At 48.6% G+C, this 23,659-nt stretch overlaps 1 protein-coding gene across 7 annotated transcripts in view; it reads left to right on the top strand.

Moving 5' to 3' along the window:
• LOC119957314 (cytosolic purine 5'-nucleotidase-like) overlaps nucleotides 1–23,659 on the top strand; it is a 150,444-nt gene that overhangs the window by 122,033 nt on the left and 4,752 nt on the right. For all 7 annotated transcript variants that reach the window (XM_038785182.1, XM_038785180.1, XM_038785183.1 and 4 more), the window contains 7 exons: nucleotides 105–146; nucleotides 5,587–5,682; nucleotides 6,181–6,247; nucleotides 11,066–11,236; nucleotides 12,462–12,513; nucleotides 13,253–13,313; nucleotides 17,467–17,643. In XM_038785182.1, the coding sequence (XP_038641110.1) occupies nucleotides 105–146; nucleotides 5,587–5,682; nucleotides 6,181–6,247; nucleotides 11,066–11,236; nucleotides 12,462–12,513; nucleotides 13,253–13,313; nucleotides 17,467–17,643 (666 nt within the window). The remainder of the gene's footprint in view (nucleotides 1–104; nucleotides 147–5,586; nucleotides 5,683–6,180; nucleotides 6,248–11,065; nucleotides 11,237–12,461; nucleotides 12,514–13,252; nucleotides 13,314–17,466; nucleotides 17,644–23,659) is intronic.

Genomic DNA, 23,659 nt, shown 5'->3' with positions numbered 1-23,659 from the left:
GTGAAACGTGACAGCGTTCACAGCGGCACGAACACTTTGTCTCCATTTCGGAGAGTCTCGCCCAGGGCATATGCCTTTGTTCATTCTCGTTTCCTCTTTTGCAGGCAATAATGAAATATTTACTTGACTTCCCACATGGGCCAAAGGTAAGGTTCCAAATGAATGCAGCACAAGCTGCACAAACTGAGCTGCATGCAAGAGTCAGAGTATGGCATGTTCACAAAATACAGTGGTTGTTAATACATATGGTTACCAATGAGCATAGCTGAAAATGATTCTGCCAATTGTGACAATCTCCACATTCTCCACTTTCATTTTATGGATGGCACAGTTCCCGGCTTGGGTCACTTACTGTGTGGAGTCTGCACGTTCTCCCAGTGTCTGCGTGGGCTTCCTCCGGGTGATCCAGTTTCCTCCTACAAGCCCCGGAAGATGTGCTGTTAGGTGAATTGGATGTTCTGAATTCTCCCTCAGTGTACCCGAACAGGCGCTGGAATGTGGTGACTGGGGGATTTTCACAGTCACTTCATTGCAGTGTTAATGTAAGCCTACTTGTGGCAATAATAGATTATTACTGTATTACAATCAGACAAGAAAACTATCTATTTCCAACTGGAACTAAAATGATATAAGGGCTGTATCAAATGAAAGAGGGAGAAATAATGAAGGTCAAATGATGCCTTCCCCCTCAAGTCTTGGTCTATACCAATCTTAGTTTGGGTCCCAGCAGCAGAACAATTAAAAGGTGTAAAATCCCATGTAAATTTGGTGTACAAGTGCAGTCACAGGTCAGACATATGCACAAACCCAGTGGACTTCGATTGACAGATTATATAGAGAACACAGCCGTCTAGAGCAATATTGAATCAGTGACATGCAGTCACCAGGGGCTGGTTTAGCACACTGGGCTAAATAGCTGGCTTTTAAAGCAGGCCAGCAGTACGGTTCAATTCCCGTAACTTCATTTGAAGCCTACTTGTGACAATAAACGATTTTCATTTCATTTCAATCCCTGGTTTTTACCATCTCGTCTTTTTTTTAAAATTTAGATGACCTAATTCATTTTTTTCAATTAACCCACCTACCTTGCACATCTTTGGGTTGTGGGGGCGAAACCCACGCAAACACGGGGAGAATGTGCAAACTCCACACGGACAGTGACCCAGAGCCGGGATCGAATCTGGGACCACGGCGCCGTGAGACTGCAGGGCTAACCCACTGCACTACCGTGCTGCCCTACCACCTCGACTTTTAACATGCTTACATACAGGAACCTGACGACAAATTGGTTTAAATGCTTGAGGGCTGGGTACTTTTTTCAAGCCGAATCTGGATCCATGAACAGCAGTGTTGCAATTTTAGTGTCCTTGCTTCCGATGCTTTGCTTCAGCCTGATGTGACTGCTCAGTGTCAACTCTCCAGTCCATTCCTCAGAAGGCCCGCTTTGGTCAATTGCTCATCAAACTTTTTCTTTTGCTTTCCTTTTTAAAATTAAAAAAAATAAATTTAAAGTCGATTGAGCGTGGCCAATCCACCTACCCACGCAGACTCGGGGAGAATGTGCAAACTCCAGACGGACAGTGTCCGGGGGCCAGGATCAAACCTGGGACCTCGGCGCAGTGAGGCCACCTTTCTTTTGCTTTCTGTTCATTTTGTATCCTCCACCTTTCTGCTTCATTGGCGCTTGGGTATTTTCAGCTCATGCTTTTTTCTATAGGTGTGATGCCATAGGCCCATAGAAAAGGAACAGCACAGAAGGAGGCCATTCGGCCCATCCTGTCCAGGTCAGCCCGAGGATACCCAGCTGCCTTTCTAATCCCACCTTCCTGCACCCGGTCCATAGCCCTGTAGCTTAGAACACTTAAGGTGCAGGGGATAGGTACCTCTGAAAAGGGTTTAGGGTCTCTGCCTCCACCACCAACTCGGGCAGCAAATTCCATACTCCCATTGCCCTCTGTGCAAAAAAGTTCTTCTTCATGTCTCCTCTACACCTCCTGCCACTTATCTTGAATCTATGATCCCTGGTTTTAGAATTCTCCACCAAGGGAAGCAATTTTATCCTGTCCACTATCCCCCTCATAATTTTGTACACCTCAACTAGTGGGTGGCACAGTTACACAGTGGTTAGCACTGTTGCTTCACAGCGCCAGGGTCCCAGGTTCGATTGCCGGCTTAAGTCACTGACTTGTCGGGGGCTTCCGGTGTGCACCATGGAGTAAGTGGTCACACACAAGGCAGCTCCTGCCCAAGGTGTGTCTTCTCACACTTATAAGGGCAGCACGGTAGCATTGTGGATAGCACAATCGCTTCACAGCTCCAGGGTCCCAGGTTCGATTCCAGCGTGGGTCACCGTCTGTGCGGAATCTGCACATCCTCCCCGTGTGTGCGTGGGTTTCCTCCGGGTGCTCCGGTTTCCTCCCACAGTCCAAAGATGTGCAGGTTAGGTGGATTGGCCATGATAAATTGCCCTTAGTGTCCAAAATTGCCCTTAGTGTGGGGTGGGGTTACTGGGTTATGGGAATTGGGTGGAGGTGTTGACCTTGGGTAGGGTGCTCTTTCCAAGAGCCGGTGCAGTCTCGATGGGCCGAATGGCCTCCTTCTGCACTGTAAATTCTATGAAACTAAGGTTACAGAAAAGAGCTCTTTTTGAAGCAATACGGGGTGGAATTTTGATGAAAAGGCGTAGGTGAATGTTGGAGGAGTAATTTCCCCCAGGAATGGTATGTTTCTTGGTTACCAGACCCGGCAGAAACAGTGAAAGATTTGGCTGAAGCTGTAGCAGAGACAAAAGCCTCTTCCAGCATGCAGGCGGGGGAAGGGCGAGCTTAAAGGCCTCAAGCTGACTTGAGGGCCTTTATGAAAGCTGAATTCTAGCAGCAGAGGGAACAACTGTGAAAAGATCTCACCAAGGCCATTGAGGAAGCGGTGACGGCTGACTTCCGGTGACGGCGGGCGGGAGGCAGCCGCGCGTTGGAGGGCTCCCGTTCGGGAACGGCATTGTCGGGGATTGACGCCCGGTCCTAGGGGCAGCGAAGGCGGTGAAGGCCAGGAGAAAGTACAGGGAAGGGATATGTCGAGGTCCAGTAAGAAAACGGCTGTGAAAACAGCTGAAAGTTCGTTGGGGAGTAGAAAGGTCACCGCGGGGTCACCATGGAAAATGGAGGCTGGAGCACCAGGGGAGGCCGCATTGCTTACGGCTGAAGAAATAACTAAGGTAATGGCTGCGGAATTCGAAAGGCAGTTTACATAATATATGGAGACAATGAGGAAGGAGATGAGGGAGGTTTTGACTGAGCTGGTGGAGGAGGCGATTTCCCTGGTGATGACGGCGGTGGAGAGTGCAGTGGCGGAGGTGCGGGAGCAAGGGGAGGCGCTGAAGGAAGTGGAGGAGACATTATTGCAGCACAGCGATCAACTTACGTCGATGGAGAAGGAGATGCGGAAGGTTTGTAGATTAACAAGGATCTGCGAGGGAAAATGGAAGACCTGGAAAACAGATCCAGGCGACAGAATTTGAGGATTGTGAGGCTGCCTGAAGGAGTTGAAGGGCCGAGACCGACTGAGTATTTTCCTGCGATGCTGGCAAAACTATTGGGGGAGGGGGAGGATCCCTCCCGATATGAGCTGGATCGGGCTCATCGGTCATGGAGGCCTGTACCAAAGGCGGATGAGCCGCCAAGGGTAGTGACTCTGTGCTTCCGTAGGTACTGTGTGAAGGAGAAGGTCCTGTGCTGGGCCAAGCAGAAGCAGGTGGTGCAGTGGGCCGGAGCTGGTATACGTGTATACCAGGCCTTTACGGTGGAGCTGGCGAGGGGGCAGGCTGCTTTCAACCGGGTGAAGAGGGCACTGTACATTAGCAAGGTGCAGCGTGGCATTGTATATCCAGCGAAGCTGAGGGTGACTTACAAGCTCAAGGACTTTTATTTTGGAACAGCGGAAGCAGCGGAGGAGTTTGCGAAGGCAGAAGGACTGTGGCAGAATTGAAAAATTGAGAAATGGCCATGTGCCGATGTAACCTCAGGACTGTATTTTCTTTTTTTGTTTGTTTGTTTGTTTCACTGCGTGCGGGTGTATGGGCTAAAGGAGCCGGTGTTGTATATATTTGGACAAGGGAAGTGATGGGACTTTCACTTGAAGTGAGGGTTCTTTGGGGTGTAGGTGGATATGTAGGGTGTGTGTGCTAAAAGGGGATTTTTGGGCTTTCCTAGGGTCGGACAAGGGGAAAGGGACCCGGGCGGGGGCCTCCACGCTGGCCGGTTTAAACCCGGCATTCAATTATGTTTGAATTTGCCCTTGTTCAGAGTTGTAAACTGTTTCCATGTGTTTTAGCCTTTGTGTCCCTAGTCGCCCGGCGGAGGATTTTGTTGCAATGGAAAGATGCTAGGCCCCCAAGCGTGGAGACCTGGATCAATGACATGGCGGGATTCATTAAGCTGGAGAAGGTCAAATTTTCCCTGAGGGGGTCGGTACAGGGGTTCTTTAGGCGGTGGCAACCTTTCCTCGACTTTCTGGCTCAACGATAGGGAACTAGGTCAGCAGCAGCAGCAACCCGGGGGGAGGGGGGAGTTTCAGGGGGGCAATGTTTATGTTGAATTTAATTTATTTTTAATTTATTTTGTTGTTCATTGGGTTTGGGGAGGGTGGGGGGGTTCGTGATATGCATTGTTACGGGTCCGGGGGGTGTTTATTATTGTTATTATTCTGTTGTTATACATTTTTCAAAACTTTCAATAAAAATTATTTATTTTTTTAAATAATGAAAACTGAGTTTATACCTTGTACCTTTAAGCCAGCTGGAAACCAACAATTTTTATTCACTTCACTCAGGGCAAATTTGACCTTCTCCAGCTTAATGAATCCTGCCATGTCATTGATCCAGGTCTCCACGCTTGGGGGTCTCGCATCTTTCCATTGCAACAAAATCCTCCACCGGGCGACTAGGGACACAAAGGCTAAAACACATGGAAACAGTTCACAACTCTGAACAAGGGCAAATTCAAACATAATTGAATGCCAAACTGCAAAAGGAGATATTCAATCAGTTTAAGAAGGAAAGAAAGAGAGACAAAGATGTTAGGAGTGAATTCCAGAGTTCAGATCTCAGATATTAGAGGCACCGCTGCTGAAGGTGGAACGATGAAAATCGGAAATGCTGAAAAGGCCAGAATTGGAGGAGCGCTGAGATCTCAGAAGGTTTGCAGCCCTGGAGAAGATTTCGCAGACAGGGATGGAAAAGCCATGGAGAAATTTTAAAAAAATTTTTGATAAATTTAGAGTACCCAATCAATTTCTTCCAATTAAAGGGCAATTTAATATGGCCAACTCACCGACCTTGCACATCTTTAGGTTGTGGGGGTGAAACTCATGCAAACACGGGGAAAATGTGCAAAACCACACAGTGACAGTGACCCAGAGCTGGGATCGAACCTGGGATCTCGGTGCCGTGAGGCAGCAGTGCTAACCACCGTGCTGACCTGAGATTTGAAGACAAGGTTAAAGATTGTAACATTGAAGCAATGCCAGACTGAGAGCCATTGAAGCTCAGCAAGTTCTCAGATTTGATGCTCTCCTATTTTTCTTCATCAGCAGTGCTCCTGGCATTCCTATTTTGACCTGATTCTGGTAGACGCAAGAAAACCACTTTTCTTTGGAGAAGGGACCGTGCTCAGACTGGTTGACACTGTAAGTAATTGAAGTCTGCTCAGTGACAGAAGTGTGACAGAAGTGCAAATCACAAAAGGTTGCGGTTTTCTTCCCGCTGACTCAGGGCAGTTGCTTCTTGCTGATTGTCTGAGACATCACATCACATTTCTGCACAATTCAGAAGTCATGTTTGGGAGTCACAGAACCATGATGGCATCAAGATGGCCATTCGACCCATTGAATCCATGCCAGCTCTCGAGAGCAATCCAGTTAGTCCACTCCCCGAGCAGCGGCAGTCTTTGACATTCGTGTTTCTTGGTGATTTCTGGTTGCTATATGTACCATGTGGGTTAGCTGTTGCCAATAAATATGTTCTGCTGCAGGTTCTTGTGCTGTGTGCAATTTTGTGTCCTGATTCCAGAAATTACACAGCAAAATGAATGGCATACATTTTCACATGAACTGTCAATTTCAAACTCTTCATTGTGTTTTCAGCTGAGCAATGCGGAATATTAATTTTTGCGCATTAAATTACAGGACTCTGGGAAACTTCGGATCGGCACCTACACAGGCCCTTTGCAACACGGTATTGTTTATTCTGGAGGTGAGTCCCCTTTGCTGTCAGGTTGTATGTTAAACAATTGCACAATTGTTCTTTCAGCAGCATCATAAATGCCTTGCACACAGGGCAGCACGGTGGCGCAGTGGCTTAGCCCTGCTGCCTCACGGCGCCAAGGTCCAGGTTCGATCCCGGCTCTGGGTCACTGTCCGTGTGGAGTTTGCACATTCTCCCCGTGTTTGCGTGGGTTTCACTCCCACAACCCAAAGATGTACAGGATAGGTGGATTGGCCACGCTAAATTGCCCCTTAATTGGAAAAAATAAATTGTGTACTCTAAATGTATAAAAAATGAATGAATGCCTTGCACGCAAAGACAAAGAAGACCACGCTCTGCAATGTTGGAACTAATTATTTTTCAAAATCTACCTCAAATATTTGAATAACTCCTGCTGGCCCCCTGTCATGTCACTGAACTGAAGAACTTAGTTTGCATACTAGCTGTCTTTTCAATGTCACTTTAGATTGAGGCGCCACCCAATGCATGTACAAACATTGGCTCAGATATAGTTCCTCCCCAACAGGAAACACCTTGAACCTGCACAGCATCTGACACACCTGATAACCCATTAACTGTGTTACGGTATTTTAAACAAGCCACTGAGAGATCAATAGGGATATCTTTTGTTTGCTTGATACAAAGTGCACATCCACTCTTCGTTGTGGTGCAGTCGACTCACCCAAGTCTAAAAAGCCACGGCAGAGCTAACAAGTGCACACAGGAATGTTGCTGAAATTTAAGGAACAGAACACTGGATAGCTGGTATGGTTATCTGCAGCGAATGGGACGAATGCCAGTTCACAGTAAAAGGTCAGATTATGAGCCTGCCCTCACCAGGTGTATTACCTTGGAAACTCCTTGAATTCAAAGATAGCTCACATGTCACCCTTCTCCAATCTCCTTCTTTCAAAGAGGATGTAACTCATTGATTGTTTGGCAATTGGCAAGTAGGTCCTCTGCCACATAGAGAGTAGGTACCAAGTGTTCTTTACAGACAGCACGAGTTACTGTAAATTGTGGCAGAAGTGCATTGTTTGCAGACTGAAGAAAGGAAAAAGCATTTGGATAATACTGCTCACATTTTCAAGATCCAAATCACTTCATCACCTAAAAATGAAAAAAAGTGCAATAATTTTCTTAAGAGCCACTTCCTCTCTGCCCGTATCTTTCGACTGGCAGGAGGAGGTGAGGCGTGGATGTGGTGGTGAGAGCCTGTCCAGGCCTCCGTGGGAAGGAATGGGGCCCTCCCACTTGGCTCTCTTGATTAGGGCCACCCACACTCCCTAAGGTCTGCTTCTAACCAATTGTCTCCTTTTCCCCTGGCCTTTGCAACAAAGTCCCCCAGCTCTCCTCAACCCCCACTCCCATCTTCACTGATCCTCCTCTCCTAGCCCCACGAAAAACCACTAGACCAAATTATCCCAAGATCCTGACACTTGGGAAATTGGTGTAGTTCCAGCAGTAGCCATTGCACCCGCTGGAAATGCTGGGACGAGAACCCCGACTCTCTGAAATGGGAGTTGTTCCTCAAATAGAGACAACGACCCATTTTCTACAGAGTGCTAAATGGTTGCAGGACACCTCTGTGTGTGTGTCTTGAATGCCCATTGGTCATGTCCTATCTTACTGACCTATTGTTTGAATATGTGTGTGTCATGTCTCTGGTGCTCCCTCTAGTGTCTAGCTAGGTGTAGTGTGTTCACATTAACCCCTTGTGTATTGACAGTGTTGCACATCACCACACGCGGCACACAAAATAAACTGTGAGTCCCCTACAGGAGGCCCAGGGATCTGCAACCTCACAGTCCCTGTTGCCTCACCTCAGTATGATTTACACAGAGGAGGGAGGAAGGGCTACCCTCCTTTTCCGAGGACTGCTGGAACACCCAGGCCTGGGTGTGGGCAAGGCACGGGAGACAATTTGGAGAGTAGAAGGTGTAAATAGAAAGGAGAATAAATCAAAGGTTTTCTGCAGTCATCGCTTCCGGGAACTGCTGGTCCAGGTCTGGGAATTACATTTAAAGGTCCCATATTGTACAAAGCCCACACGGAGATCAATCAGGGCACCCAGTGGTCTCATGAGAGTTATCACAAACACCTTTTAAAGTTGTTCATTACCAAAAGAAGTACATGTCTGCCTGCACTAATTAAAGTTCCAATTTCATAGATTTCATAGAATTTACAGTGCAGAAGGAGGCATTCAGCCCATCAAGTCTGTACCGGCCCTTTAAAAGAGGGGCCTACTTAAGCCTCAAGCCGCCATCCTATCCCCTTTTTCCCCGTAACCCAGTAACCCCACATTTTGGACCCGAAGGGCAATTTAGAATGGCTAATCCTCCTAACCTGCACATCTTTGGACTGTGGGAGGAAACCGGAGCACCCGGAGGAAACTCACGCAGACACGGGGAGAACATGCAGACTCCGCACAGACAGTGACCCAAGCCGGGAATCGAACCTGGGATCCTGGAGCTGTGAAGCAACTGTGCTAACCACAATGCTACCGTGCAATTACTCGCAGGTATTAAATCTGGAATTGAGCATGTTGCAGCTGGGTTAAGTTGCAATCGAAATATCACTTGGTTTAATTCGCCAATGTTTCTTGGGAGTTACTGGTTTTGGCACAATGCTGAGGCTGCTCCTCCAGGGAGAGGGCACCTCAATAGTGAGATGCCCTTGAAGACAAGTGTGTTGGGTTGGGGGATCAGGATTGGGGCTGCTGAGCATCAGCAAGAGTGGCCATTAACACTGGGGTTCCCTCTTGGGAAATTCACAGGGTGGAATGCTGCCATTTTGGGTCCAAGTGCGGTGGCGGGCAGACATGGTCCAACCTGTCCCGCTGACCGGAATGGTAGGATCACACACCAAATCCTGCACTGAACCTCATTAGTTATGCAATTTTCTCTCCGACTCTTGTGCCCACCCTCAGTTGGCGGGTCTGAAGGTCCCGATGCCAGATTTCAACAGCTTTCCAGCACCATCATGTCTTCACCAGACCATGCAGAGTGTTAATAACCCAAGGGAAAAGGCTAGCATCCTTTAGATGCAGTTTGTTCCAAGATTCAATCACCCACTGCCTTTGGAGTCCTCATTCAATCCATTCCAGTAAACACTGTGATATCCTTTTACCCCTTTGTTTGTGGGCTTTTCATGCAGTCTTGTCGGGGTACAGTGTCCCTCCACTTGGTCTTCCCTGTGCCTCCCATTGTTTGTCTTCATCCTCTTCCTTGCCCCCCTGCTTGTCATCGTGAGCCCTCGCTGTACCCCCATTCCCTCCTTCCACATGTCCCTCCTTGTATTCGTCAGGCCACCCCCACCTTAGCCTCACCTCACACTCCACCCCGCTCAAACATTGGGCATTTATTTGCGGTGGCTGCAAGAGCACAGTGCTGTCTGCATATATACTGGTGTGTGACACAGGGGAGGAGGCAACTCCTGTACTTCCCTACCCCAGACACTGTACTGATCTGGAATGGTGACAGAGGAGGGCCCGTGGGTCCAGCAGCATGGTGCTGTCCATGAGGACCAGCTTGGGATAAATATGGAGGCAGGAACCAGCCTGCCCTGGCAGACCATTGACAGGCATGTCAGGAGCAGTGCAACAATCTGGCAGAAAGCTTGCTGCACACACACACACACACACACACACCCTTGAAGTCTCTGACAAACTGAGGGCCGCCTTGTGCATGCGTCTCTTTAGCCATCGGGTTTGATGCCGATGTGATTTCCCACTGGTATAATGGAAGATTTGAAGACTTGACGGGATTCTGATGGGTGGCTGGTATAATGAGCATTCATAGGATGCAAGTTAACACAAATGGTGTTCCTGCCAGAGAAATGACCGACTCACCATTAACGCACCGTTTGGAGAATTGCAACATGATTTTACGCTGCCGGGTTTCTGACTTTTGCCTGCTGCCAGATTGTCCCTGTTTGTCCGCAACCAAACCTGCCATTGGTGGGTTAGGAGAACTCTGCCCAAAGCATGCCCTTAACAGAGATCTTCCTCCCAGCCCTTCACCAACCATCCACCAGAATCTGCTGGGAGATTGCTAGGTCCTTCCATTGAAAGGCTCAGTTGGCCTGATGGACGTTTGAGCTGCCAGCTTTCCTGCCACTATCAATATGGCATGGAAGCAGGCAGGAATGCTCCCCTCTCAATACGTCCTCTGCACCATTTCAATAACTCTCCTGCCTCCCAGTCCCATCCCCAAAATTGCTGGAAAATTCAACCCAATGTTCCACTGCCATGGACTATGTCGCTAGCTGAGAGCCTGAGATTTCTTCAGGTAATTATAGAATCATAGAATTATATAATCACCTATTGCTAGCAATATTGTCCATGGCAGATACATGTGGTCAGCATACAGGTCAGCTGAATGTTCCATCAACTGGTGCTTGGCAATAGGAGTAAAGAAATGGGGCAAGAGGAGAGATGACTGACCAACTTAGTCGATGAAATGCAAATAATTTGTCACAGAGGGAGGAGAAATATTTTACACAGAGAGTTGTGAAGCTGCGCAATGCACCACTAAGTTAGTGATCAAAGCAGAAACCATGTGAACATTGAAGAATAGGATAGCTTTGTTGTTCAAGGAAAGGGAAGAAGGGAATTTGAGAAAAGAGGATGGGATGGGATTTGGGTGAGTGTTGATTTGAAGGATAAGCACTGACATGGATGGTTTGGGCCAAATGGCCTCTTTCTGTGTTGTAATGCTAGTGCAATTTCTGAATTGTTGTTTAAGATATAAACTTGGTGTGGACACAATGATTTGAATCAAGATATTCCTGCTAATGTTGGCCTAGGGTCTTCGGATATGATCTGTGACCTGCTGGGGGTGACGGGAAAAGAGATTCTGTACATTGGTGATCATATCTTTGGAGACATCCTTAAATCCAAGAAGCGGCAGGGCTGGAGGACATTCCTGGTTGTACCGGAACTTGCACATGAGCTCCGGGTCTGGACAGAGAAGAGTGGTAAGTCCAAGCAAAGTGGGATCAGATCTACGTCCAACTTTCCACCATTCTCATTTTGTAAAAAGGGACTGACCTTTATTCTTGAATTTGAACGCAGTGCAGGCAGTCCATCTGCTATCTATAGAAGTGAATTTTGTAGATGAAATTCAATTTCCAGTGAACTTGAACCCATAGTGTGGTCCTTATCTTCACACCCTCAAGTCAAAGCCACAGAATTAAGTGTATGAGTGCATCTGACGTGCGATTGGTTTTGGTTTTCATCATGAGATATGGCTTTTCCAAAGTTGTGATCGCTTCACAAATCTATACTCATCTTTCACTCTGTTTGAATGATTCCATTCAATTTTTTCTTCCCTGATACAGCATTAAATGGCTCTCAGTAAAGTTAGAAATCACATTTTCTATGAGTGGCGATGGTGCATTATCCCTTATCATTCCCCATGATCTCTCTGCAACTTTGACGCAGTTGACCATCCCATCCTCTGTTTTCCAGCTCAGTGATACTGCCCATACTTGCTTCCACTGTTACTTGTCTGATTGCCATCAGAGCATTTTGTGTTCTAGAGTCCTTTAATCTGCCATTGGCTCCTTTCCTTTACTTATTGACATGCTGTGCCTTCTCGACATTATCTGAAAGCATGAGGTCAGTCTCCACATGTACATCAACAATACCAAGCTCGACCATTCCTTTTTTACATTTAAAAAAAAAAGTTTTAATTAAGGCATTTATATATATATATACATTAAACACAACCAAAACCAAAAAGAGAACAAACGGGAAATCCCATAATAAGTAAATAGCCAACACTCCTGTGCCCCACCATCTCTGCCTCCTTTTTTTTATAACCCCAAAGAGCTCTAACATTCCTGATGAAACTCCAGTCGTGATAATTTCAGTGCCTTCCCCTCCTCCAGTTTCGCAAAATGTCAGCTCACCCAAGATTCTGCTGCTCATATCATGTCCCATCCTGTCCCCATCGTCACCTTCCTCTCTTCCATTCAGACCTTACAACCCATCCCATTGACCAAGCTCTTGGTTAGTCATCTCAATTTCTCCTTCTTTGGCTTGCAACACATTTCTTGTCTCATTTGGCTTTTGTGACCATCTAGCGATAATTTTCGACAGTTAAGGCAATATATAAATGTAATTTGTTCCATGGTTTTGAACAACGTAGCTAGGTATGGTATTAAGCAATGTCTCACCCTTTCCTGTCTTTTCTCCTAGCTCTTTTCGAAGAACTTCGTAACCTGGATATCTTTGTGGCTGACCTTTATAAGTAAGTGAGCAATTAATTGTTGTTGAACTTGAGAGTTAGGAACCGTTTTCATTGTGCACAAGATTGCAGATAGCGAACTGAATCGGTGAACAAATAAGGGGCAAACCAACTCCCAGAAATTTTCGGGCAGCACGGTAGCATGGTAGTTAGCATAAATGCTTCACAGCTCCAGGGTCCCAGGTTCGGTTCCCGGCTGGGTTTACTGTCTGTGCGGAGTCTGCACGTCCTCCCCGTGTGCGCGTGGGTTTCCTCCGGACGCTCCGGTTTCCTCCCACAGTCCAAAGATGTGCGGGTTAGGTGGATTGGCCATGCTAAATTGCCCCGTAGTGTCCTAAAAAGTAAGGTTAAGGGGGGGGTTGTTGGGTTACGGGTATAGGGTGGATACGTGGGTTTGAGTAGGGTGATCATTGCTCGGCACAACATCGAGGGCCGAAGGGCCTGTTCTGTGCTGTACTGTTCTATGTTCTATGTTCTAAATCTGGCATGGAATGATCTGGCTTGGAGCAGCCATAACTCAGGTCTAAAACTCAGGCCACCAGCATTTAAGTTTCGAGAAAAGTGACCAAAAACCCAAAGGGCAAAATGGATAGTTGCATCAGTGATACTGAAGATGCAATTGCGGAAGTGTGTTCTTGTGCTTTAGCTTGTGAACAAGTTCTTGTTTGGCATGCTGAGCGGCTATAATGATGATAAAATTAGGTTAATGTTGAGATGGCCTTAACTTATTCTGTTGTTTTAGGGATTTAGACAGCAGCAGCAATGAACACCCTGATATTTCCTCCATTCGGAAACGAATAAAGGTGAGTGGTTTCCACTGGCTATCAAACGGTACAAACCTGGAACATATTAACTGTTCAAGTATTCAAACTGCAGTCGAGGGATTTGGTGAAATGCATGATTCTCCTTTCGAGTCCTATGCTGGAGACATTTAGTTTATGAAATTCAACCTAAAAAGACATAATTAGCATCTCCGAACTTCATTAATTGCTGTAATAGTACTTGTCCACCTGCACTAACTAAAGTTACTCGCTGTGGTGAATGTATTATGCCAATAATCCACCATTGTATTTGTATGTCCTGTTGCCCTTGTATTTGTATCTGTGCTATGCTGTTGCCCTTGTGAGCTTCTCCTATGGGCCATTGTATGGCATTATCCCCAGGGGAACATGTTGGGGCATGTATGGGCTCCGCCCATGGCTCCTCTCCTTGAAGGGAGGTATAAAGAGCAGTCGACCTGCAGGCGGTTCTCAGTATTGGATCAGTCGCAGGCAGGCACTGTTCTAAGTTGACTCATAGAACATAGAACATAGAACGATACAGCGCAGTACAGGCCCTTCGGCCCTCGATGTTGCACCGACATGGAAAAAAAACTAAAGGCCATCTAACCTACACTATGCCCTTATCATCCATATGCTTATCCAATAAATTTTTAAATGCCCTCAATGTTGGCGAGTTCACTACTGTTGCAGGTAGGGCATTCCACGGCCTCACCACTCTTTGCGTAAAAAACCCACCTCTGACCTCTGTCCTATATCTATTACCCCTCAATTTAAGGCTATGTCCCCTCGTGCTAGCCACCTCCATCCGCGGGAGAAGGCTCTCGCTGTCCACCCTATCTAACCCTCTGATCATTTTGTATGCCTCTATTAAGTCACCTCTTAACCTTCTTCTCTCTAACGAAAACAACCTCAAGTCCATCAGCCTTTCCTCATAAGATTTTCCCTCCATACCAGGCAACATCCTGGTAAATCTCCTCTGCACCCGTTCCAAAGCTTCCACGTCCTTCCTATAATGAGGCGACCAGAACTGTACGCAATACTCCAAATGCGGCCGTACCAGAGTTTGGTACAGCTGCATCATGACCTCATGGCTCCGGAACTCAATCCCTCTACCAATAAAGGCCAACACACCATAGGCCTTCTTCACAACCCTATCAACCTGGGTGGCAACTTTCAGGGATCTATGTACATGGACACCGAGATCCCTCTGCTCATCCACACTACCAAGAATTTTACCATTAGCCAAATATTCCGCATTCCTGTTATTCTTTCCAAAGTGAATCACCTCACACTTCTCCACATTAAACTCCATTTGCCACCTCTCAGCCCAGCTCTGCAGCTTATCTATGTCCCTCTGTAACCTGCAACATCCTTCCGCACTGTCTACAACTCCACCGACTTTAGTGTCGTCTGCAAATTTACTCACCCATCCTTCTGCGCCCTCCTCTAGGTCATTTATAAAAATGACAAACAGCAACGGCCCCAGAACAGATCCTTGTGGTACGCCACTCGTAACTGAACTCCATTCTGAACATTTCCCATCAACTACCACTCTCTGTCTTCTTTCAACTAGCCAATTTCTGATCCACATCTCTAAATCACCCTCAATCCCCAGCCTCCGTATTTTCTGCAATAGCCGACCGTGGGGAACCTTATCAAACGCTTTACTGAAATCCATATACACCACATCAACTGCTCTACCCTCGTCTACCTGTTCAGTCACCTTCTCAAAGAACTCGATAAGGTTTGTGAGGCATGACCTACCCTTCACAAAACCATGCTGACTATCCCTAATCATATTATTCCTATCTAGATGATTATAAATCGTATCTTTTATAATCCTCTCCAAGACTTTACCCACCACAGACGTTAGGCTCACCGGCCTATAGTTACCGGGGTTATCTCTACTCCCCTTCTTGAACAAAGGGACCACATTTGCTATCCTCCAGTCCTCTGGCACTATTCCTGTAGCTAATGATGACCTAAAAATCAAAGCCAAAGGCTCAGCAATCTCTTCCCTGGCTTCCCAGAGAATCCTAGGATAAATCCCATCCGGCCCCGGGGACTTATCTATTTTCACCTTGTCCAGAATTGCCAACACTTCTTCCCTACGCACCTCAATGCCATCTATTCTAATAGCCTGGGTCTCAGCATTCTCCTCCACAATATTATCTTTTTCTTGAGTGAATACTGACGAAAAGTATTCATTTAGTATCTCGCTTATCTCCTCAGCCTCCACACACAACTTCCCACCACTGTCCTTGACTGGCCCTACTCTTACCCTAGTCATTCTTTTATTCCTGACATACCTATAGAAAGCTTTTGGGTTTTCCTTGATCCTACCTGCCAAAGACTTCTCATGTCCCCTCCTTGCTCGTCTCAGCTCTCTCTTTAGATCCTTCCTCGCTTCCTTGTAACTATCAAGCGCCCCAACTGAAACTTCACGCCTCATCTTCACATAGGCCTCCTTCTTCCTCTTAACAAGAGATTCCACTTCTTTGGTAAACCACGGTTCCCTCGCTCGACCCCTTCCTCCCTGCCTGACTGGTACGTACTTATCAAGAACATGCAATAGCTGTTCCTTGAACAAGCTCCACATATCCAGTGTGCCCAACCCTTGCAGCCTACTTCTCCAACCAACACATCCTAAGTCATGTCTAATGGCATCATAATTGCCCTTCCCCCAGCTATAACTCTTGCTCTGCGGGGTATACTTATCCCTTTCCATCACTAACGTAAAGGTCACCGAATTGTGGTCACTGTCTCCAAAGTGTTCACCTACCTCCAGATCTAACACCTGGCCTGGTTCATTACCCAAAACCAAATCCAAAGTGGCCTCACCTCTTGTTGGCCTGTCAACATATTGTGTCAGAAAACCCTCCTGCACACATTGTACAAAGAACGACCCATCCAATGTACTCGAACTATATCTTTTCCAGTCAATATTAGGAAAGTTAAAGTCTCCCATAACAACTACCCTGTTACTTTCGCTCTTTTCCAGAATCATCTTCGCCATCCTTTCCTCTACATCTCTAGAACTATTAGGTGGCCTATAGAAAACTCCCAACAGGGTGACCTCTCCTTTCCTGTTTCTAACCTCAGCCCATACTACCTCGGAAGAAGAGTCCCCATCTTGCATCCTTTCTACCACCGTAATACTGTCCTTGACTAGCAGCGCCACACCTCCCCCTCTTTTGCCCCCTTCTCTGACCTTACTAAAGCACCTAAACCCCGGAACCTGCAACAACCATTCCTGTCCCTGCTCTATCCATGTCTCTGAAATGGCCACAACATCGAAGTCCCAGGTACCTACCCATGCTGCCAGTTCCCCTACCTTATTTCGTATACTTAAGTGAATTGATGGTCGCATCACTCACAAGTTTCCAAACACAACTCTGTTGAACCTGAAATGTAGGTATGTCGGAGCTGGGTTGCCGTTTTGATATTAGTATTGTGTATTTTAATTAGCTACCATGGTTGGGAGTTCCGAGTATGAATTGAAAGAGAACTAGCCATGTAAACTGATACCTGGGCTACATGTCGTTACCAGTCAGTTGTGTGAAGATTCCCAGAAGCCATACTTGGTTCCGGCCTTAATGAGTACCGTATACAACTCTGGTCACAGTGATGTAATGGGGGGCATCCAGGCCCGGGAGAGGTATGGTGCTAATCTCATGAGTCAGCGGGAAAAGCCAGAAGGAGCAACTTGATGATCCTGGGCTTTTGGAATCAGAACTAGATATCTCTGTGAAGATAAGAGCTGTATACGGTGCTGAAGGTGATAAAGAAAGTAAACTCAGAACAATGTTTTCAAATGCACCAAGATAGTGGAAAGGCGGGTGCAGGCTCAGGGGTTTGAAAATAAGTTTAAATCATATGCTTGGTGGCATTGGTGAACACAGAGGGTGATCGGCAGCAAGAAAGGGTCGTCAGAATAAATAGGTGATGATACATTCATTTTATGAAGGTGAAAGATGTTGCAATCATAATGTTCCGGCTGGTATTCTGGAAGAAGGAGATCAAAGGGGCTCACATCCTTTTTCATACAAACTTTTTGTCAGAAGCTTATCTTGTGAGAGACATTGGGTAGTGTTTTGGAGGTAACATTCTGAAGGGAGATGGGGTGCTTTTTTATACTTGTAATTTGGTCTTTATATTTTCCACATGCTTCTAGGCAGTGACGCACGAGATGGACATGTGCTATGGAAAGATGGGAAGTTTATTAAGATGTGGCTCCAGACAGACACTATTTGCCAGTCAGCTGATGCGCTATGCTGACCTGTATGCTGCCTCTTGTATAAATCTCCTGTATTATCCTTTCAGCTACCAATTCCGAGCACCTCCAGTACTGGTAAGTCTGCTATCATCTCACTGGACATATTAAATAATCAACACTTGGAGACTTGAGGTTAATAGGAACATTTATTGGAACTGAACCACAGTGGTTGGAAGCTTCTCTGCATAGAAAAAAATGTTTCCACTTGTGGGAAAGAACAAAACAAAGAGGTCAGAAATAGAAGTCATCAAGAAATCCAATGGGGAATTCTTTCTCCAAAGAGTAGTGAGAATGTGGAACTCGCAACCACAGGGAGTGGTTGCAGCAAATAGTATGGGTGCATTTAAAGGGAAACTAGACATGTACACGAAGTGGAAAGGAATAGGGTGTGGTGATTGTAGATCTGAGTAGATGCAATACAACTGAGCAAGTACTAGAGGGAGCACGAGAGAGCTATAAATACAGAGGGACAGGAAGTGAGGACACACTTCACGGAAGGCAGAACTCGTAGCAGGACACAGACACAGGCAGGCAGCATCTGAGGTAGCCGTAAGTTAAGCTCTGAAGACAGAACAAATTCACAATAAAGCATCTTCTCCAACTTTGAGACTACGAGCTTTATTAAGACACGAGGAACAACACATAGGGAACTGGAAAGGTAGTTGAGACAAGATGGAATGAGGCTCAAGTGGGAGCATAAAAACTGGAATGGTCTGTTTCTGTGCTGTGTACCTAGGGTAATCCTAAGTGCTCTTTCAAAAAGACAAATGCCTTTTGCATGTGAAGTGTTTCTTTGTCCAGAATGCTGAAATTGCCCATTGAATGGTGCTTGGCCAGGTTCATTGAACTTGATATTGAAATGTAGCCAGAGGTGGATTTGCAGAGCATGGATTACATTTTTTTTTAATTTGTTTTTATTCAAAATTTTTCAATAATTTTTACAAACCACTACAAAAAGAAAAACAACGAAAAGAAAACATAGCAATAAAACAGAAAACAACTTAACCATTTAACAATTTAACAAAACAAGATGGGATATCTGCCCTTTACAAATGAAATCCATCCACCGCCCAAACCACCCCGCTCTGGTTTGTTGCTGCTGCTGGCTTCCACCTAACGTTCCGCGAGAAAGTCAAGAAACGGTTGCCACTGCCTGGAGAACCCCTGCACAGACCCTCGGAAGGCAAACTTTATCCTCTCCAACCTGAGAAATCCCACCATGTCACTGACCCAAGCCTCTACACTTGGGGGATTCACATCCCTCCACATTAACAAGAGCCTTCTCCGGGCTACCAAGGAGGCAAAGGCCAGAACTCCAACCTCTTTCGAATCCTGCACTCCCGGATCGTCTGATACCCCAAATATCACTATCCCCCAGCTCGGTTTTACCCGAGTGTCCAAGACCTTGGACATGGCCTTTGCGAAGCCTTTCCAATATCCTGTAAGTGCCGGGCATGCCCAGAACACATGGACATGATTTGCTGGGCTCCCTGAGCACCTCACACACCTGTCCTGCACCACAAAGACCTTACTCATTCTCGCCACTGTCATATGTGCCCAGTGCACCACCTTAAACTGAATCAGGCTAAGCCTGGTGCAAGATGAGGAATTGACCCTGCCCAGGGTGTCAGCCCACAGGCCCTCATCCAGCTCCTCCTCCCACTTCCCCTTCAGCTCCTCCCCCGAGGCCTCCTCCGCCTCCTGCAGCTGCTGCTATATTTCCGATATCTTGCCATCCCCTACCCACACGCCCGAGACCACCCTGTCCTGTATCCTCCGGGCAGGCAGCAGCAGGAATTCCCCCACCTGCTTTTTCACAAATGCCCGAACCTGCATGTACCTAACGGTATTCCCCGTGGGGAGCCCAAATTTCTCCACCAGCGCCCTCAGACCAGCAAAAGTCCCATCAATGAACACGTCCCCCATCCTTTCGATACCCGCCCTATGCCAACTTAGGAACCCCCCGTCTATTCTACACGGAACGAACCTGTGATTGTTCCATATCGGGGCCCAGACTGAGGCCCTGGCCTCCCCCCTGTGCTGTCTCCACTGCCCCCAGATCCTCAATGTCGCCGCCACCACCGGGCTCGTGGTATGCCGTGTCGGCGGAAGCGGCAACGGTGCCATATCAGTGCCCCCAAGCTAGTATCTTTACAAGACGCCGCTTCCAACTGTTTCCACGCCATCCCTCTCCCTCCATTACCCATTTCTGAATCATGGATATATTCGCTGCCCAATAATAGCTGCAAAAGTTCGGGCAGCGCCAACCCACACCGACTGCGCACCAAGAACAGTCTCTTAACCCGCGGGGTCCTGTTTGCCCACACAGATCCCATAATAATCCTATTTACCCGCTTGAAAGAGGACTTGGGGATGAGAATGGGAAGGCACTGGATGACGAACAAGAACCTGGGGAGGACCGTCATCTTTACGGACTGCACCCTGCCCGCCAGGCAGCATGTCCCACCTCTTAAAGTCCTCCTCATCTGATCCACCTGGCCCCTCGCATGTATCACAAAAAACTCGATTTTTCTAATATTCAGCTTATACCCCGAAAAGTCTCCAATCTGCATAACCTCCCCCATCCCGTCCACTGGATCCGCAATGTACAGGAGCAGGACATCCGCACACAGTGAAACACGATGCTCCTCCCCCTCCCGAACCAACCCCCTCCAGTTTCTGGACTCTGTCAATGCCATGGCCAGCGGCTCGATCACCAGGGCAAACAGCAGGGGGGACAGGGGACACCCCTGCCTCGTCCCTCGATGTAATCTAAAGTACCCTGACCACAGCCGGTTCGTCGACACACTCATTACGGGGGCATCATGATCACATTCAGAGGCTTCCGCACATTCGTATTCAACTGCCTCCCCTTGTGATGTGACCATCAATTCACTCGGAACACGATAGGAAGTAAACTGTGGTTTTAATAGTCATACAACTGAGCCTGCCCGCGACCAGAAGAACTGAGGGCAGGCTCACACGGCTGCAGCACTTTATACTACCGGTAGTGGAAGGGGCCATGGGCGGAGCCCTGTACAAGCTCCTCATCTCCCCCCTATGGGCAGAGCCGCGCAACGGCTCACAGACAGAGCCCACAAGGACATAATACTATACAATACAATACAGATTGAATTACATTCACCACACCTTTACAAACCCCATCTGATCCTCATTGATCACTCCCGGGACACAGTCCTCAATCCTAGTGGCCAAATTCTTGGCCAACAGGTTGGCATCCACATTAAGGAGCAAAATCGGCCTATTGGAGCCACATTGCAACGGGTCCTTATCTCGCTTGAGGATAAGCGAGATCAGAGCCGGGGAATACCTTCCGGTTCCTTTTTCCTTAGCCTCATTGAAAGTCCTCAACAACAGCGGACCCAGCAGCTCCGAGAATTTCCTATAAAACTCTGCGGGATACCCATCTGGTCCCGGGGCATTGCCTGCCTGCATACCCCCTAACCCCTTAACCAGTTCCTCCATCTCAATCGGGGCCCCCAATCCCTCTACTCGCCCCTCCTCCACCTGTGGAAACCTCAGTTGGTCCAGGAACTGCCCCAACCCGGGGGTTCTGACTCGTACAATTTGCCATAAAAGTCCTTGGAGACCTCGTTAATCCTCGCTGAGGTCAGCACCGTGTTACCCCCCCATCTTTAATTCCCCCGATCTCCCTGGCTGCCTCTCTCTTCCGCAGCTGATGCGCCAGCATCCTACTTGCCTTCTCCCCATACTCGTACACTGTTCCCTGTACCTTCCTCAACTGAGCCTCAGCCTTCCCCGTGGTAAGCAAGTCAAACTCCGCCTGCAGGCTCCGGCGCTCCTTCAACAACCCCTCCTTGGGGGGATTCCGCATACCTCCTGTCCACCCTAAGTATCACCCCCACCAATCTCTCCCTCCCCATCCTATACCTCTTCTCTCTGTGGGCCCTGACTGAAATTAGCTCCCCTCTGACAACTGTCTTCAGCGCCTCCCAGACCACACTCACCGAAACCTCCCCATTATCATTGGTCTCCACATAGCTTTGGATACACCTCCGAACCCTCCCACAGACCTCCTCGTCCGCCAGTAGTCCCACGTCCATTCTCCACAGAGGGTGTTGGCCTCTCTCCTCCCCCAGCCCCAACTCCACCCAGTGCGGGGCATGGTCCGAGATCGCAATGGCCGAATACTCCACCCCGTGCACTCTCGGGATTAGCGCCCTACTTACCACGAAAACATCAATCCGCGCGTCTGCCTTGTGCACATGGGAGAAGAAGGCCCTTGGCCTGGCAAATCTCCACGGATCCACTCCCCCCATCTGGTCCATGAACCCCCTCAGGACCTTGGCCGCTGCCGGCCTCTTACCCGATCTCGACCTAGACCGATCCAGGACCATGTTAAAGTCCCCTCCCCATTACCAAACTGCATGACTCCAGATCCGGAATCCTACTCAACATCCGCTTCATGAACCCTGCATCGTCCCAGTTCGGAGCATACACATTCACTAGCACCACCCGGGCCCCCTGCAACCTGCCACTCACCTTAACATATCGACCCCCTTTATCCACCACAATACCCACCGCCTCAAATGCCACCTGCTTGCTCACCAAAATTGCGACCCCCCCCCCCCCTGTTCTTCGCATCCAGCCCTGAGTGGAAAACCTGCCCCACCCATCCTTTCCTCAGCCTGGTTTGACCCGCGATCTTCAGGTGCGTTTCTCATAGCATGGCTAAGTTTGCCCGAAGTGCGAAAACACATGGGCCCTCTTGACTGGCCCATTCAGGCCCCTCACGTTCCACGTGATCAGCCTGCTCGGCGCCCCCCCCCCCCCCCCCCCCCCCCCCCCCGCACCCTCCAGCCCCCCCAGGCGGAGGCTCCCCGTCCCAACTCTCCCCTTTAACATTGATTCCCCCTCAGTCAGCACAGCAGCATCCCAGCCCCCCCTTAACCCCCCCCCACCTCAGTCAAGCATCCGCTTAACCCCCCTACCCCCCCCCCCCCCCATTGCACTCCTGTAAGTCAGCTGACTCGTGCTGACCCCGGCCGCTCCAGCCTCCACCTCCAATCCCCCTGTGGGTTCCCCTTACAAATCTCCAACCCCACCCCCCACCTGTGAGGCAGAGAGAGTCTCCCCCCCCCCCCCCCCCCCCCCACATACCCCGCGTGAACAGAGAAAGAAAAACAGACCAAAGTACCGTACACTCAAACCCCCAGCTTCAGGTGCCACCCCCACCATTTCGCGGGTGAACCGCGCTCCCTGTCTGGGCCGACCCCACCTCCTGTGACGGAGCTCTTCCCAACTGCGACCTCGCCCAGAGCCTCGAGAGCCCAGGGCAAAGGGGCCACAAAAACACGGGGAAAACCCCAACATAACACCGCCCCCTCCCTCCCACTAACAACCCCCACAACATACTGCAGCCATTAACTCGAGTCCAGCTTCTCATTCTTGATGAAAGTCCACGCCTCGTCCGGCGTGTCGAAATAGTGGTGCCGGTCCTGATATGTAACCCACAGCCTCACCGATTGTAACAGCCCGAACTTCACCCCCTTTCCGTGTAGGAACTCCTTGGCCCGGTTGAATCCCGCACGCTTCTTGGCCAACTCTGCACTCCAGTCCTGATAAATACGGAACTCTGTGTTCTCCCACCTGCTGCTCCGATCCTTCTTCGCCCATCGCAGGACACACTCCTTGTTGGTGAAGCGGTGGAACCTTACCATCTTAGCTCTCGGCGGCTCGTTTGCCCTCGGCCACCTTGCCATGACTCTGTGTGCCCCATCCAGCTCCAGGGGCCGTGGGAAAGCTCCCGCACCCATCAGCGTACCCAGCATCGTGGTCACATATGCCCCAGCATCCGACCCCACCAGGCCTTCAGGGAGACCCAGAATCCACAGGTTCTGCCTCCTTGACCTATTCTCCCGGTCCTCCAGCTTCTGCCATTTTTTGTGCAGCGCCTTGTGCGCCTCCACTCCGACCGCCAGGCCCAGAATCTCGTCCTCATTATCAGAGGCCTTCTGCTGCACCTCCTTGACCGCCGTCCCCTGCATCCTCTGGGTCTCTACCACCCTTTCAATCGACGCCTTCATAGGGGCCAACATCTCCGCCTTTA

This window comes from Scyliorhinus canicula, chromosome 26 (genome assembly GCF_902713615.1).
Source record: "Scyliorhinus canicula chromosome 26, sScyCan1.1, whole genome shotgun sequence".
Classification (NCBI taxonomy): Eukaryota; Metazoa; Chordata; class Chondrichthyes; order Carcharhiniformes; family Scyliorhinidae; genus Scyliorhinus; species Scyliorhinus canicula.
This window is presented reverse-complemented; position numbering and strand designations above follow the sequence as displayed.